This window comes from Lolium perenne, chromosome 3, assembly GCF_019359855.2.
Source record: "Lolium perenne isolate Kyuss_39 chromosome 3, Kyuss_2.0, whole genome shotgun sequence".
Classification (NCBI taxonomy): domain Eukaryota; kingdom Viridiplantae; phylum Streptophyta; class Magnoliopsida; order Poales; family Poaceae; genus Lolium; species Lolium perenne.
The window spans coordinates 304,017,661-304,034,426 of NC_067246.2; the positions used below are offsets into that span (position 1 = coordinate 304,017,661).

General features: G+C 45.1%; 1 protein-coding gene across 1 annotated transcript; it reads right to left on the bottom strand.

The window, feature by feature from the left end:
- Positions 1-1,268: 1,268 nt before the first annotated feature.
- Positions 1,269-1,973, bottom strand: LOC139837702 (uncharacterized). Its single transcript, XM_071827005.1, has one exon. The coding sequence runs from the start codon at positions 1,879-1,881 to the stop codon at positions 1,495-1,497; it is 387 nt and encodes a 128-aa protein (XP_071683106.1). The 5' UTR covers positions 1,882-1,973; the 3' UTR covers positions 1,269-1,494.
- Positions 1,974-16,766: the final 14,793 nt, after the last annotated feature.

The following is a 16,766-nucleotide window of genomic DNA, read 5'->3' on the forward strand; positions in this document are numbered from 1 at the left end:
ATATCTATCCGTCATCGGGATGGACAAATCCCACTGTTGATCCATATGCCTCAACTCATACTTTCTGGATACTTAATCCCACCTTTATAACCACCCATTTACGCAGTGGCGTTTGATGTAATCAAAGTACCTTTCCGGTATAAGTGATTTACATGATCTCATGGTCGAAAGGACTAGGTAACTATGTATCGAAAGCTTATAGCAAATAACTTAATGACGTGATCTTATGCTACGCTTAATTGGGTGTGTCCATTACATCATTCATATAATGATATAACCTTGTTATTAATAACATCCAATGTTCATGATTATAAAACTAATCATCTATTAATCAACAAGCTAGTTAAGAGGCTTACTAGGGACACATTGTTGTTTACATAACACACATGTATCAATGTTTCGGTTAATACAATTATAGCATGGTATATAAACATTTATCATAAACATAAAGATATATAATAACCACTTTTATTATTGCCTCTTGGGCATATCTCCAACACCCCCTCCCGCTTGTACCCTGGTGCTTTGAGATTCGTGATACCATGTGGCATCTCCTAGGTTTTGTCTAATTTGGGCGATAGATTGACCTTACCTCATAGGATTATTTCTTGTTGCTTAACGTTCGACAATTTTCATAGCTTCATCTTCTTTCCTTCATCTCGAAACTCGTATCATTCAAGTCCTTCCGAGATTTTGCTACTATTGGTGGTCACCGGGCTCAACCGCATATGGGCTAGAGTATAGATAGCTATGAGAGATGAGTTTGTTTGTGTTTCATTCGAGTAATGCTACACATACGGTTTTTTTTTTACAGAAATATCTTACGGACTCACACAACAACGCTTGAAATCCAGAGTCTGGCCTGGTTTGTCAGGAGGGGATCACACAACAACCAATCATTGCAGTCCACGTTCGTCCGTAACTTTTCCGTAACCCAATCTGTCCGTAAGTCTAGTATTACCGGTTTCATTCAGTGCTGTTTACGAAAACTCGATGACACACACACACACGCACGAATCTAAAAGTGGCAGATCAATAGCTAAAACATGGGACCTTCCATAGTTCCATGCATGGAAGAAACACCCCGTTCAGATCTCTATGCATACTCTGTTAAGAAACAAAATCTCTATACATGTAAAATGGCGTCCTTTTTTCTTCAAATGAGATAATTAGAGAATTAAGAAGTATGAGTGTGGTTTCGCAAAAAAAGAAGTATGGTGTGTGAGCACTATAAAAAAAAAATCGATTATATAGAACGCGAATGCATGGGAGCACGTAAGTAGAAGCTTTATTCAGGTCACGGTCTTATTCATACATAAGCTGCGGACATGCATACACACATCATGCATGTATGTAACTGTCTACACACAGTCTCACACGCACATACATATAGCTAGCAGGCAGTCGGCCGGGCAGGCCTCATTACCGTGACGGCGTGACGTTCTCGCAATCTCGTTTCGTAGGTACATACACGGCTACGCGCGTGCTCACTGCTCAGCCGTAGTACTCGCCGGTGCATGAGTCGTACTTGGTCTCGCACGGGTCACAGTGGCTCCCGCCGTAGCCATGGCCATGGTAGTGCTCATGGTGCCCATGGACACTGCCGCTATGGCCGAGGTGCCCACTGTGGCTGCCGCTGTGGCCAAGGTGCTCACTGGCACCGTGGGAGTAGCTGCGGCCGTAGCCGAGGTGACCGCGACGGCTGTCGCTGTGGCCGTGGCCGTGGTGGTGGCCCCTGCGGGCGCGCTCCACCTCGTCCATCTCCTCGTACTCCTCCTTCCTGACGACGTAGCGCTCGCCGCCCTCGCCGTGGCAGTGCCTGTCGTACGGCCTGGCCATCTCCTCCGCGCAGTAGTCCGCCTCCGAGTAGTAGCGAGCCATGGTGGCCGGCCGGAGACAACCAGGTTGCAGTGAGCGCCTTTGTTAATCTGTGTGTGCTTCAGTGAGTTCTTCTGATGCGCGGTGCTGCGGCCTGATGCATGATGTACTAGGATTGTCCCTGCTTTATAGTGTGGAGGCGCGTGAATTGATCTGTTAGTGGAGTAGAGAATTTGTTCCGGAGGATAAGCTCTCTGGCGAGACGTGCCACCTGCCCGTTTGGATCGAAGATAGGAGAGAAATCGAGACACAATTCTCTTCTCCAAACTGCTCACGAATTCGTCATTCATCTAATTAAGGATTTTTGCAGAAACAGAAATATGTGCTGAGATAAGGAGACGTGTTTCAATGTTGGAAATATTTGGCCCAGAGAAAGAAAACTAGATCGACCACATGTACTATGTCAATGTTGGTGCCTTTCAATCTGAGAGCTGTACTGGTGGCTTCCTAGCCCATGTGCATTGTGGGAGCAAGGTCGTGCCGACCCATGAAGACGCTGCACACCTCGGTGCTATATTCGCCGAGCGATGCGTTGTTGGTGTTTGGGTGGCCTAGGATTTATCCCCACGCGGGTATGTTCAAAGGTGTCGCTATTATTGAAGTTTGTGAGGGAACGATGCATACCCTTTCGAGCCATCGGTTGTATAACCTACATGGCAATACATAGGAGCATTAGTAGAGAACATGCATTTTGTCCAGCACTACTGGAAGCAATAGTCCCGGTTTTAAAACGAGCTGGGACCAGTGGAGGGCATTGGTCCCGATTTGTTCGGCGCGGGACGACTCCACCCTCTGATCCCGGTTCGTTTGGAGCATTTGATCCCGGTTTGTATTATAATCCGGGACTAAAGGGGCTGCAGCAGAGCGTGGCAGTCCGTGTCAGGCCTCGGTCCCGGTGGCCTTTGGTCCCGGTTTGCCTTACCAACCGGGACCAAGTGCCATGCCTCTACATATACCTTGCCCCTGCCCAAGTGTGAGCCACACTTAGTCATTTTTCACTTCTTAGCACAAAAATGGCGTATGTTGCTTTATCCTCTTCATATGCACAAGAGGTGTTCGATGAAATGCCTAAGAGGTTTTTCCACTTGAGTTCACACAAAACAAGCCACACTTAACTGTCTTTTTTCTTCTCCATCGAGGTTAACAACTTTATCCTTCCATCTGTCATTGATAAAATGCATGTGTATATATATATATACATCATTTCACTAATCATGATGTTCTGCAATGGTTTTTGATAAGCTTAATTATATCACGCAGATGAATCTCAATGGATGTACATTAACCGACGCTTCGACGAGTTCACTTCGGGTCTGAGTAATTTTATCGTCGTGGCTGAGGCAAACAAACATGGTGTCTTTATGTATTGTCCATGTGTTGACTGTAAGAATGTCGTAAATTACTCTTCCTCGAGTACCATTCACAGCCACCTGCTGTGGTCCGGTTTCATGCTCCAGTACAATTGTTGGACCAAGCACGGAGAAAGAGGGGTTATGATGGAAGACAATGAATAAGAAGAGGATGATGACAGGTATCACATGTTCCCTGAATACGGTGATACTGCAAAGGGGGGTTGTTTTCCATCATAAGGCAATGAAGACAATGAAGCAGAAGATCAAGAGGCACCAGATGAGCCTGCTGATGATCTTGGTCGGGCCATTGCAGATGCAAGGAGAGAATGTGTAACTGAAAAGAAAAGGTTGGACTTCGACCAGATGTTAGAGGATCACAACTTTGTTATACCCAACTTGCGAAGATGGCTAGAAAAAGCTAGGTAGCACACTGAAATTGTTGCAATGGAAGGCAGAGAAAGGTGTCACTGACTCAGGATTTGAAAAGTTGCTGACAATAATTTAGAAGAAGCTTCCAAGGGGTAACGAATTGCCCGCTTGATGAGGATTGTTCTCCCGATCTTTCACGATGCACCTTGATGATCCATAGGACCGATAGATCTTGAACTCCCTTGACAGATTCAAGGATTCCCAAGCACACATGATTACTCTTGACAACTCAAGAACTCACACATCTTTATTGGTAGATAACTAGACGAACGTCCGAGACGCCGTCATGGAGCCAACCCCGCAGGACTGGTGTTGAGCTTCAGGATTACAAGATTTAATTCAACCAAAGCTGAGAAACCCTAATGCGCCCAGCCCATTATATGAGGGGAGGCTGGGGCGCCATCTCTAGATAGGCGTCATCTAATGGGCCTAAGACTGGACTTGTTTGGACAGGCCCAAACAAAGTCAAAACTCATTTATTAAAATTCTAAAACTCAATTATTAAAACTCTTATTTATTACAAAATAATGGTTATGGCACGTCCTCATGCCCGTATCATCCTCCCCCCTTCAAAAAGCGTTGTCCCCAACGCGTGAGGGTCGGGTCGGAAAAAGGTGACGTCAAATGAGCAATATCGCCACTTTCCTTGCTAGTCTTCCACGCCTCACATCCCTCTCGACTAGCCATCTTCAAGTTGTGCTCGCCTGCCACTCCTCATCCTCCCGCTCGGCGTGCATAACTTGACACTGATTGAGACACAAACATGTTGAATGCCATCTAAAAAAACATACCGGGTAGATCACCCAAAACTTACAGGACAAATTCCTGCATACAAAGGGTCCAAATAAACCGAGTATGTCCACATCTGCCATCTGGTGAAAATCAGTCTCAGTAGAAAATTTCTTGCAGAAAAAAAAATTCAGAAGAGATAACTTGCGGCAAAGGTAAGACAGGCTCTTTCCTAGGGCGATTCTGGAGCCAGACGGAAAGTCTGGAGCCACGCGGTGTGAATCTGGAGCTAGTCGGCCAAATCTGGAGCCGCGCTGGTGAATCGGGAGTGTCCACGGGTGAATTTGGAACTGACACGGACGGAATCCGGAGCTGGAGCGCCAAAAGATGGAGCCGCGAGTTGAAAAGTTGGAGCCGGCGGACGGAAACTGGAGCTGCAGCCGTGAAATCTGGAGCTATCGCGGAAAAGTTTTGGAGCCGGCGCAAATCTGGACTCCTAGCGATCAAACGCAATCGTTCTGGACCTCGATCGTCACCACCACGTCCACGTGGGACTGCTCCCGCAATCGATCAGCCCTGGGAGCGATCACAAACAGCAACAACTCAACCCGATCTCCTTCCTGACGATCAGCAGCACACAATCTTCTCCCAAACAAACGATCAGCCAACCGATCTGCAGTTGACAAGGTGTTAACTTGTCAATGCCTACAAGTAGTAGACTAGGGTTTCGTTGGATGTAGAGGGCAAGTAGATCTCGAAGGTTTCAGCCGAAAAGTACTCGACAATGTAAAGCTAGGGTTTGTGAGACAATGATTCGATGCCTTCTTTGCCCCTCGACTCCCCCTTATATAGGAGGTGGAGCCGAGGGATTCGTGATACACAAGTTTACAGAATCCGGGAGGGTTTCTAACTCATCCCGCAAGATTACAAACGATGACTCCTATTACAATTCTAGCTTTCCTTAATAGTATCTTGGGCTTCCGAATCTTCTTATTCTTCGGGTCATGGGCCTTCAGTAAATCCCGGGTACCATCTTCAGCAGGCCCATTGGGTATGCCCATGTCAGTAGCCCCCAAGATTTTGCTTGAATCGCAGAGTCAAGGAAAATCTCCACCTTTATATTTACTCAATAACTTTGAACTTTATCACATATCTTTGCATACGAATTTCTATATTGTACAGGGATAATGGTAGTTGGGGCTAGTTCATCTAACGGATCAGGTACTAGTTAACTGCTCTAGTGGCAATCCGCAAAAACCTACTACAAGATCACGTCCCTGGACATGATCTCGGGATACTGGTGTAAACTTCGACAGGTGCCGCTTAAGGTCTTACCATTCTGTCGAGTCCCAGTCATATTTTATCGGGTACCTAACGCGTCTGTTAGGATTTTTCTTCGTATCTGTTGATACGGAAAAAAGTAGCAAACCGACGTCAGAGACGGCGCCACGCCGCACAGAACGGATCTGGGGTCTTACCTTCGCAAAGTTTTGCGGCATTCAGAAATTGTTCGCATCTTTGGCGTTCTGAGAATATATTGTCGAGTGCTTATTCGGCTGTTGGAATAGCACATTTTATTGAGTCAACGGATGACTTATATTGCTTTCCCGATGGGAGAGTATATGTAGAGTTACTTGTATAACTCGAAATATTCTCACTTTCTCTTTTTTTTTTTTAATTTCTTCGGGTACGCGAACAGCGTTCCCGATGGGAGTAGCCCCCGAGGCTACAGTCAAGAGCTTGTGCTTGAGTGTAGGCTCCACGCATTATGTCGCTATATTTTTCCCCTGTCGCATAATTTTCCAAATCTCTCGGGTGCGCGAAAAGCGCTTCTGATGGGAGTAGCCCCCGAGGCTATGATCAAATGCTTGCGTTTGGTCATAGGCTCCCGCCGTTTCTATTTTGTCATACTCGAATATTTTTTTTAAGTAGCCCCCGAGCATTTGAGCAAATATTTGTATTTGTTCAAAGGATCTCGAGATAAACCATAATCTTCTGGTGTCGCCGTTCTTGCAAATCTTCATAGCCGAGATTTTCTTTTACCAAGGTGACATCACTGCTGATGACAGCCACGACCAATGTATCGGGAAAACGCGAGAACCGCTACCTCTCTGCCTTGTGGGCCCAGAAATCCTGTCAATTTGACACGTTGTGCAAGTGGGGGAGACACGTCCTCCGCTTTTCCTGGCGCACGTACTGTAGCCGCTGTGCTTTCTCGTCTATATGAAATTACTTTTTACCCCTTGTCCACGTGTACAGCATCTGTCCCGCAAATTCTCCATCCAACGGCGTGACGATTCATCGCACCTCTATATAAAGGCATCGTCTTCCTCCTTTAATCCTTTTGCTCACGCCGCACCTCTGCTTCTCCGCTGCAAGATCCCCCATTGCTCCCCCTTGCTTCAAGCGCTCAATCCTACTCACATCCTTCGCCACCAGCTCATTGATGCCGCCTCGCCTCCGTTTGACTAGGCACAGCACTCCAGAGTCGAAGATGGCCGCCGAAGATCTGGAGTGGGAGAGATCCAAAATCTCCAATCAAGACATGAACCTACTCAAGAAGCTGGGGTTCACCAAGAAGGAGAACACGCTGCGCTTCCCCTCCGAGGAAAGCTACCCATCACCTCCAATGGAGTATCGGGTTAGTTTTGTTGACCATCTGATCCGCGGTCTTTCTCCCCCAATCCACGAGTTTCTCCGTGGTCTTCTGTTTGTTTATGGGCTTCAGCTACATCAGCTGACGCCCAATTCCATTCTCCACGTGTCGATTTTTATCACACTGTGTGAATGCTTCCTCGGAGTCCATCCTAATTGGGCTTTGTGGAAGCGTATTTCCTGCATCCGCCGTAATGGCTCCCACGGCATCGCCTATAACATCGGCGGCATCGTTATCTGTGTTCGTCCTGACGTCGATTACTTGGACGTCAAATTCCCCGATTCTGTCCAAGGGTGGCGCAAGAAATGGCTCTATATACACGAGGAAAGCTCCAATTCAGTGGAGTACAACATTGCTCCCTTTGACGGAAAAACCAAGATCCTTCGCCGCCGATCCTGGGATGCTGAGGCTATCGAAGAAGAGAAATTGGCGACAGAGGCGCTGATGACTCGCATCCGTGAGCTCCAGAACACCCGCGGCAAGGAATTGTCGGGTATCCAGATCACAGCGTATTTCCTTAGGATTAGAGTGCAGCCTCTGCAAGCTCGCAAAAATCCCCTTTGGATGTATGCTGGTGATGAAGATGTCGAGAGGATGTCCAAGGACCTTTCTGTGAAGGACTTGGAAAAATTAATCCGAAAGATGTCGAAGCTTAGCAAGAAGGACAACATTCCTACTTCTTGCCGCGTTGTGCCATATAGTGGCGCCAATCCCCTTCCCAAGGTAATTTCTCCTTGTGGTTGCTATATTGTCTCCTCGAGTTTTATTATTTGTCGACTACTATCTTGCTGGCTTTTTTATCGACACCCTTTCTTTTTCTCAGAACCATCCATCCCTCACTTCTCTTCCTCCTCTTCCTGAGGGTGGAGAAGTTGAAGACCGTACCGTTGTCGATGATGACAACCAAGGCGCTTCGCGCCCTGACAGTGAAGTCGCGGGGTCTCACAGATCCGCGGCTTCTTCTGAAAAAGATGCTGAGTCCGAAGCCACTGCTTCGACACACTCCCTTCCTCCTGCTTCTCCAAAGAACAAGAGGAAAAGGAGTGAAGTCAAAGATTCCGGCACCTCTAAAGCCGAAGAAGCTGATCCTTCAGTTGAAAAGGCAGCTTTCAATCCATACACCGATGCCCTCGTCAGCTCGTAAGTTACTCCTTACTTTATTGCTTTTTGACGTTTTGTATCTCTTGTTGCTTCTTATGCTATCGCCATTTTGACTGTAGTGACGACGAGGAAGAGGAACAACCTATTGACGTGGCTGCTCGAACGAGTACGTCGCGTACTTTAATTGTATCCGAAGCTCAACATGATGGCGATGAAACTTCGCCCACTCAACAAAACGTCGAGCATTCGACTCCACCTGTAAGCCCCCGTGCCTCTTCACCAAAGAGGGCAAGGGTCGAGCCATCCAAGGAACCTATCATATTCCCTGGTAGCTCTTCGACACCTTCATTGGATGACGTAAGTGTTTCGTTCTTCTCTCTTTTTTTTATGTTTCGAGCCTTTCAATACTTTCATCTCTCCTTTGCGATATGTTTGTCGAATCTAGACTGGCTATATTGACTACTTTTTCCTTTTGGTCCTCTCTTCAGCCCTTAATGAAGGAATTTATCTGTCTTGGTACCCAATTTATCGGGTATCGTGATCATACCAAAAAGCTGGAAGGTACTATCTTCATCCGCCTCCTTTGTTGCATGCACTCTACTATTTTGTCATAATATTTGATCGTCGCTTATTTTGCCAGGAGAACTTGCGGAAGCCAATAAGCGTGCTAACGCTCTTGCTACCAAATTGGAGCAGAGCGAAAAGGCCCGTAAGAAAGCTGAAGCTGATGCTGCCGCTGTCGAAGATCTTCGAAAAAGACTTCATGACGCGGAAAACTCTCTGAGCGAGAATATACAACAGCAATCTGCTCGAGAAACAGAGATCCTCACTCGCCTGGAGTCGCAGAGTCGACGTTTTGTTAGTAAGTACTTTGATCCCTGATGTTTTTCTCGGGTTACTTCATATTTCCTGAGCATGTTATTTACGAGCTATCCTTTGTTTTGTCTTCAGGGAGAACTCATCGGGACTATGAGGTGGATGGTCCTGAAGGCGACGAGCTACTCGACGCGCTGACTCTTCTTGAAATTCATGGGGATGAAGCACGCGAAGGCCTTGCTGACGCTGAGGCAGGTCTGTCGAAGCTTTTCCCCTATTTCTTCCCGAAGAAAGAGGAGCCCAACACCTTCGTCGCTCTTGCCCAAGCGTTCAACGTGCCGGAAGATCTTGGGCTTAAACTTCGCCAAGAGGGCCTGAAGATCGGCGTTGAAGGCACCATCGCGCTGGTTGCTAATAGCCAGCAAAATGTCGACTAGACCAAGGTTGGCGACATAGGGGAGATGGAAACGAAGAAATGGAAATCTCTAATTAGAGCTGCCAAGCCTCCCTCAAAACCAATCCTTTCCTTCCTTGGTGTTAAGCCAACTCCTGCTCCAAGCTCATCCAAGCCGGAGGTCAAGTAGACCACCCTGTCATTTCTTTTAGTTTTTTCTGTCTTTTGACGCTGTCGCCCTAGTTAGTTTTAGCGACAGCTGCTTCAATAGTCCATTAGGGACCCTTTTTTTGTAATAGCAATGTACATACTTTGAGAATCAATGAAAATCTATTTTTGCTTGATGATTGATGTTGAGCCTTTTCTTTCAGTTGATTTTTGACAACTATTCTACAACTTCTCGCCCTTCTGATGTGTTACCTGCATCGTCTCGTTCGAAGAAGGCTCCTGTTGCTGTCAAACGTATGAAAAATTCTTCGGGTAAAAATTCATCCGAAGATTTGGAAGAACTTCGCCAACAACTCCAGTCTTTGAAGAAACAATCACTTATGATGATGGAGCAGTCTCGAAAATCATCCGAGAGGGAGAAAATTGCACTTCAACAGGCTCAAGATGCCATAGCTGCCAAAGAAGTTGCTGTTTCCGAAGCTGAAAAAGCGACCACTCGAGAAAATTTTATGCTTGATTTGACGAATGAAGCCAGTGCAGATATGTCAGGTATGCTTCAAACCAGTACTCCTTCTGTTTCCTCGCCGTCTCTTTTTTTGAAATTCTTATGCTGTCGCCAAATAGGTTCCTTTCTCGACGCTGCTGCTGAAGACGAAAGGGTAAACACGAGGACAAATCTCCTTGTTAACCTTTCTCTTGACCATGGTTCTCTTTTCTGGGCCACTCCAGAACGTACCCGCCAGATTGTCAGGTTTCAAGACCGCGTCTGTCAGGTTCGCGATTTCCTTGATTTCTGTACCAGAACATTGACCCTGGTTTACAAGACGCTATTTCCTCGGAACGAGGCGCCCGATACTCTTCTTGGTTTGTTGGAGAAATTTCAAGATGCTCCTCGTATCCATCACTTCATGCGAGCTCAACTTTCTGCCGGTGCCAGGTTTGCTATGATGATGATCAAAATCTGGTATCCCAAGTTTGACATGAGCCAGATTGTTACCAAATGTTTAGCCAAGTTGGCGAAAAGGAAAAGGGATGTTAGCAAGCTTGAGGATCATGTGACCTCTGTTGCCGAAGATATGATGGATGAACTTCTTCGGATGGATGCTGAGTTTTTCGTAACGGGTAGTTATGCTGAGCATAGTACTCGTGCTTCAAATACTGGATGGATGACCATAGATAATATACTGAGCCGCCACTGACATTTTTCCTTCTAGCTCGTCGAGTTTTCTTAGGAATTGCGTCCTGTATGTTGTACACATATTCTATATTGTAAAGTTAGTACATATTTCTTTTTTTTCCTCCTCAAGCCCCCGAGTGTTTTGGTGGTAAATCTCTTTATTTTGTATGCGAGGTTGCGAACCAAAGCACCCAGATTCTTATTAAATATACTATATTTGCGGGTACTAGCCCCCGAGTGTTTTGTTCTTTTTCGATTGCTATTTTGTACCTTCTTTTTATCTGGCGAGATATTTAATACCAAGGCGAGATATTTTTGCCAATTAGATTCATCTATATTGTATATATACTTGTAACTTCGAGGCGTAAGCCCCCGAGCATGTCGAAGAAAAAGATATGTATCTCCACTATTTTTATTATATTGCAGCACCGCGAGCCCGCCTCATTAAAAACCTTTCTCGGCCCCACTCGGTGCCCCGAAAAAGGAAAAGAGTGCGTCTGAAAACTCGCGGACGTTTCAGTACATTGTATTTTTACAAGGAGGACTATATTGCGACTCTAAGCGTAAAAACGCCTTAGCTGTGCCACGTTCCAGGGGTTTTTCTCGAGATTCCCTGTCTTTTTATCCTTGATCATGTAGGCTCCTCCTTCGATGACTTCTGTGATGACGTAAGGGCCAAGCCATGGCGACTCGAGTTTTTCAGTACGTTCTTGATTGAGTCGCAGAACTAAGTCTCAAACCTGAAAGGATCTTGGTCGTAAACGTTGACTGTGGTAGTTTTTCAGGTCCTGCTGATATTTAGTTACCCTTGACAATACTTCGTCTCGAGCTTCGTCGAGTGCGTCGACGTCGTCTTCCAATGCTCTCCTGGAAACTTCTTCATTGTACTCCAGAACTCTAGGAGAGTCGTGCTCTATTTCTATCGGCAGTACTGCCTCTGCTCCATGGACCAGGAAAAACGAAGTCTCCTGTGTCGCTGTATTTGGTGTTGTTCGGATGCTCCATAACACACTCGGCAGCTCCTCTGGCCAAGTATGTCGAGCTTTTTCCAGTGGCCCTAACAAACGCTTCTTGATGCCATTGCAGATGATACCATTGGCTTTCTCAACTTGGCCATTGGTTTGAGGATGTGCAACTGACGCGAAGTGCAATTTGATGCCTACCTCTGCACAGTACGCCTTGAATTCCTTGGATGTGAAGTTACTGCCATTGTCCGTGACGATGCTGTGAGGTACTCCAAACCGAAAAACAATGCTCTTCACGAATTTTATTGCTGACGCTGCATCTGGTGAATTTATCGGCTTCGCTTCTATCCACTTGGTGAATTTGTCGACAACGACGAGCATGTACTCGTATCCTCCTGGCGAAGCTTTGTGTAACTTTCCTACCATATCGAGACCCCACTGAGCAAAGGGCCAAGATAAGGGTATTGGCATCAATTCCGCTGCCGGAGAGTGAGGTTTTGCGGCAAATCTCTGGCACGCGTCACAAGTTCGCACTATCTCCTTCGCGTCCTCAATTGCTGTCAACCAGTAAAATCCTTGGCTGCAATAGCTCGACTGCTTGCGTGGTGACCACATACTCCTTCGTGCACGTCCTTCAGAATTATCCTTCCTTCTTCGGGTGTGACGCATCTTTGTAACACACCCGAAATACTTCGTTTGTACAACTCCCCTTTGACCACCGTGAAAGCTTTGGATCGTCTAATAACTCGCCTTGCTTCAACTGGATCGTCGGGTATTGTTTTCCTTAAGATATATGATATGTACGCCTGCATCCATGGGATTTGCACCATTAGTACTAGATCCTGTTCCTCTTCTTCTTCTTCCAATGTTTCTTTCGCAGCCCCCGAGGGTTTCTCGTTCTTCTCCTTCTTTGTTGATTTCTTCGGCTTTGTGGATCTCCCTGTTATCTCTGATACGTCTCCGACGTATCGATAATTTCTTATGTTCCATGCCACATTATTGATGTTATCTACATGTTTTATGCACACTTTATGTCATATTCGTGCATTTTCTGGAACTAACCTATTAACAAGATGCCGAAGTGCCGATTCTTGTTTTCTGCTGTTTTTGGTTTCAGAAATCCTAGTAAGGAAATATTCTCGGAATTGGACGAAATCAAAGCCCAGGGGCCTATTTTCTCACGAAGCTTCCAGAAGTCCGAAGGAGAGACGAAGAGGGGCCACGGAGGGGCCACACCCTAGGGCGGCGCGGCCCCCCCCTTGGCCGCGCGGCCCTGTGGTGTGGGGCCCCCGTGCCGCCTCTTGACCTGCCCTTTCGCCTATAAAAAGTCTCCGTGACGAAAACCCCAGTACCGAGAACCACGATACGGAAAACCTTCCAGAGACGCCGCCAACACCGATCCCATCTCGGGGGATCCAGGAGATCGCCTCCGGCACCCTGCCGGAGAGGGGAATCATCTCCCGGAGGACTCTACGCCGCCATGGTCGCCTCCGGTGTGATGTGTGAGTAGTCTACCCCTGGACTATGGGTCCATAGCAGTAGCTAGATGGTTGTCTTCTCCCCATTGTGCTATCATTGTCGGATCTTGTGAGCTGCCTAACATGATCAAGATCATCTATCTGTAATTCTATATGTTGCGTTTGTTGGGATCCGATGAATAGAGAATACTTGTTATGTTGATTATCAAAGTTATGCTATGTGTTGTTTATGATCTTGCATGCTCTCCGTTACTAGTAGATGCTCTGGCCAAGTAGATGCTTGTAACTCCAAGAGGGAGTATTTATGCTCGATAGTGGGTTCATGCCTGCATTGACACATGGGACAGTGACAGAAAGTTCTAAGGTTGTGTTGTGCTGTTGCCACTAGGGATAAAACATTGATGCTATGTCTAAGGATGTAGTTGTTGATTACATTACGCACCATACTTAATGCAATTGTCTGTTGCTTTGCAACTTAATACTGGAGGGGGTTCGGATGATAACTTTGAAGGTGGACTTTTTAGGCATAGATGCAGTTGGATGGCGGTCTATGTACTTTGTCGTAATGCCCAATTAAATCTCACTATACTCATCATGATATGTATGTGCATTGTCATGCTCTCTTTATTTGTCAATTGCCCAACTGTAATTTGTTCACCCAACATGCTGTTCGTCTTATGGGAGAGACACCTCTAGTGAACTGTGGACCCCGGTCCAATTCTCTTTACTGAAATACAATCTACTGCAATACTTGTTCTACTGTTTTCTGCAAACAATCATCTTCCACACAATACGGTTAATCCTTTGTTACAGCAAGCCGGTGAGATTGACAACCTCACTGTTTCGTTGGGGCAAAGTACTTTGGTTGTGTTGTGCAGGTTCCACGTTGGCGCCGGAATCCCTGGTGTTGCGCCGCACTACATCCCGCCGCCATCAACCTTCAACGTGCTTCTTGGCTCCTCCTGGTTCGATAAACCTTGGTTTCTTTCTGAGGGAAAACTTGCTGCTGTGCGCATCATACCTTCCTCTTGGGGTTGCCCAACGAACGTGTGAAATACACGCCATCAAGCTCTTTTTCTGGCGCCGTTGCCGGGGAGATCAAGACACGCTGCAAGGGGAGTCTCCACTTCTCAATCTCTTTACTTTGTTTTTGTCTTACTTAGTTTTATTTACTACTTTGTTTGCTGCACTAAATCAAAATACAAAAAAATTAGTTGCTAGTTTTACTTTACTTGCTATCTTGTTTGCTATATCGAAAACACAAAAAAAATTAGTTTACTTGCATTTACTTTACTTATTTCATAATGTTTCCTCCTAAGTTTGTTCTTAAAGATATACCGGTAGGTCGAGGGTCTATCCTTGGGAAAGACAATATAGAAGATTTTTTCACTCATATTAGTACGGTCGAAGATTTTGAAGATAGACACTTGGCAGAACTTGCCCCCACTTATGAAATTGCTGTTGCTTCTTTAGTACACGCATTAGAAGCTAGATTTGTTAATCTTAATCCTGTAATTCAACATATGTTTCTTACACTCAGCGATATGGAAGAAGGAGAAAAGAAAGATTTTGTATTAGAAACCCTTCTTAAAGAATTTGGTGGAATAGCGAGAGAAGCTAGAAAAGTTTTCATTAAATATAATATGCTAGGTTCTTATACCAACTTTGCCAGTACCCTTGAGAAGATGGAAAAGGATAGACAAAAGTACACTAATAAAGTTAATTATGAGGGGGATATTAAAACATCAATACCTTGCAAGCTCTTGGGAATGTGTGAGGCACTAGAAAAGAATTTTGATTGGATTGTTCCTGAAGATTTGTTTGATGAGAGTAGCAAGCCCAAGACTAATGAAAAGGGAGCCTCTGAAACTCACATAGAAAAGATAATATGCATAGTTGAGAACACTCCACACCCCGCTGTAGAAGCACCACCCTTTGATAATACTTGATACACACTTTCTGCGCCTAGCTGAAAGGCGTTAAAGAAAAGCGCTTATGGGAGACAACCCATGTTTTTACCTACAGTACTTTGTTTTTATTTTGTGTCTTGGAAGTTGTTTACTACTGTAGCAACCTCTCCTTATCTTAGTTTTGTGTTTTGTTGTGCCAAGTTAAGCCGTTGATAGAAAAGTAAGTACTAGATTTGGATTACTGCACAGTTCCAGATTTCTTTGCTGTCACGAATCTGGGTCCACCTCCCTGTAGGTAGCTCAGAAAATTAAGCCAATTTACGTGCATGATCCTCAGATATGTACGCAACTTTCATTCAATTTGAGCATTTTCATTTGAGCAAGTCTGGTGCCATTTTAAAATTTGTCAATACGAACTGTTCTGTTTTGACAGATTCTGCCTTTTATTTCGCATTGCCTCTTTCGCTATGTTGGATGAATTCCTTTGATCCATTAATGTCCAGTAGCATTATGCAATGTCCAGAAGTGTTAAGAATGATTGTGTCACCTCTGAATATGTCAATTTATAATGTGCACTAACCCTCTAATGAGTTGTTTCGAGTTTGGTGTGGAGGAAGTTTTCAAGGATCAAGAGAGGAGTATGATGCAACATGATCAAGGAGAGTGAAAGCTCTAAGCTTGGGGATGACCCGGTGGTTCACCCCTGCATATTCTAAGAAGACTCAAGCGTCTAAGCTTGGGGATGCCCAAGGCATCCCCTTCTTCATCGACAACATTATCAGGTTCCTCCCCTGAAACTATATTTTTATTCCATCACATCTTATGTGCTTTTGCTTGGAGCGTCGGTTTGTTTTTGTTTTTTGTTTTGTTTGAATAAAATGGATCCTAGCATTCACTTTATGGGAGAGAGACACGCTCCGCTGTAGCATATGGACAAGTATGTCCTTGGTTTCTACTCATAGTATTCATGGCGAAGTTTCTCCTTCGTTAAATTGTTATATGGTTGGAATTGAAAAATGATACATGTAGTAATTGCTATTAATGTCTTGGGTAATGTGATACTTGGCAATTGTTGTGCTCATGATTAAGCTCTTGCATCATATGCTTTGCACCCATTAATGAAGAAATACATAGAGCATGCTAAAATTTGGTTTGCATATTTGGTTTCTCTAAGGTCTAGATAATTTCTAGTATTGAGTTTGAACAACAAGGAAGACGGTGTAGAGTCTTATAATGTTTTCAATATGTCTTTTATGTGAGTTTTGCTGCACCGGTTCATCCTTGTGTTTGTTTCAAATAAGCCTTGCTAGCCTAAACCTTGTATCGAGAGGGAATACTTCTCATGCATCCAAAATACTTGAGCCAACCACTATGCCATTTGTGTCCACCATACCTACCTATACTACATGGTATTTTCCGCCATTCCAAAGTAAATTGCTTGAGTGCTACCTTTAAAATTCCATCATTCACCTTTGCAATATATAGCTCATGGGACAAATAGCTTAAAAACTATTGTGGTATTGAATATGTAATTATGCACTTTATCTCTTATTAAGTTGCTTGTTGTGCGATAACCATGTTCACTGGGGACGCCATCAACTATTCATTGGTTGAATTTCATGTGAGTTGCTATGCATGTTCGTCTTGTCTGAAGTAAGGGCGATCTACACTGAGTTGAATGGTTTGAGCATGCATATTGTGAGAGAAGAACAT

What these genes read in the sequence shown, in the direction of transcription:
- LOC139837702 (XM_071827005.1), bottom strand. Translation starts at nt 1,881, where the DNA reads ATGGCTCGCTACTACTCGGAGGCGGACTACTGCGCGGAGGAGATGGCC.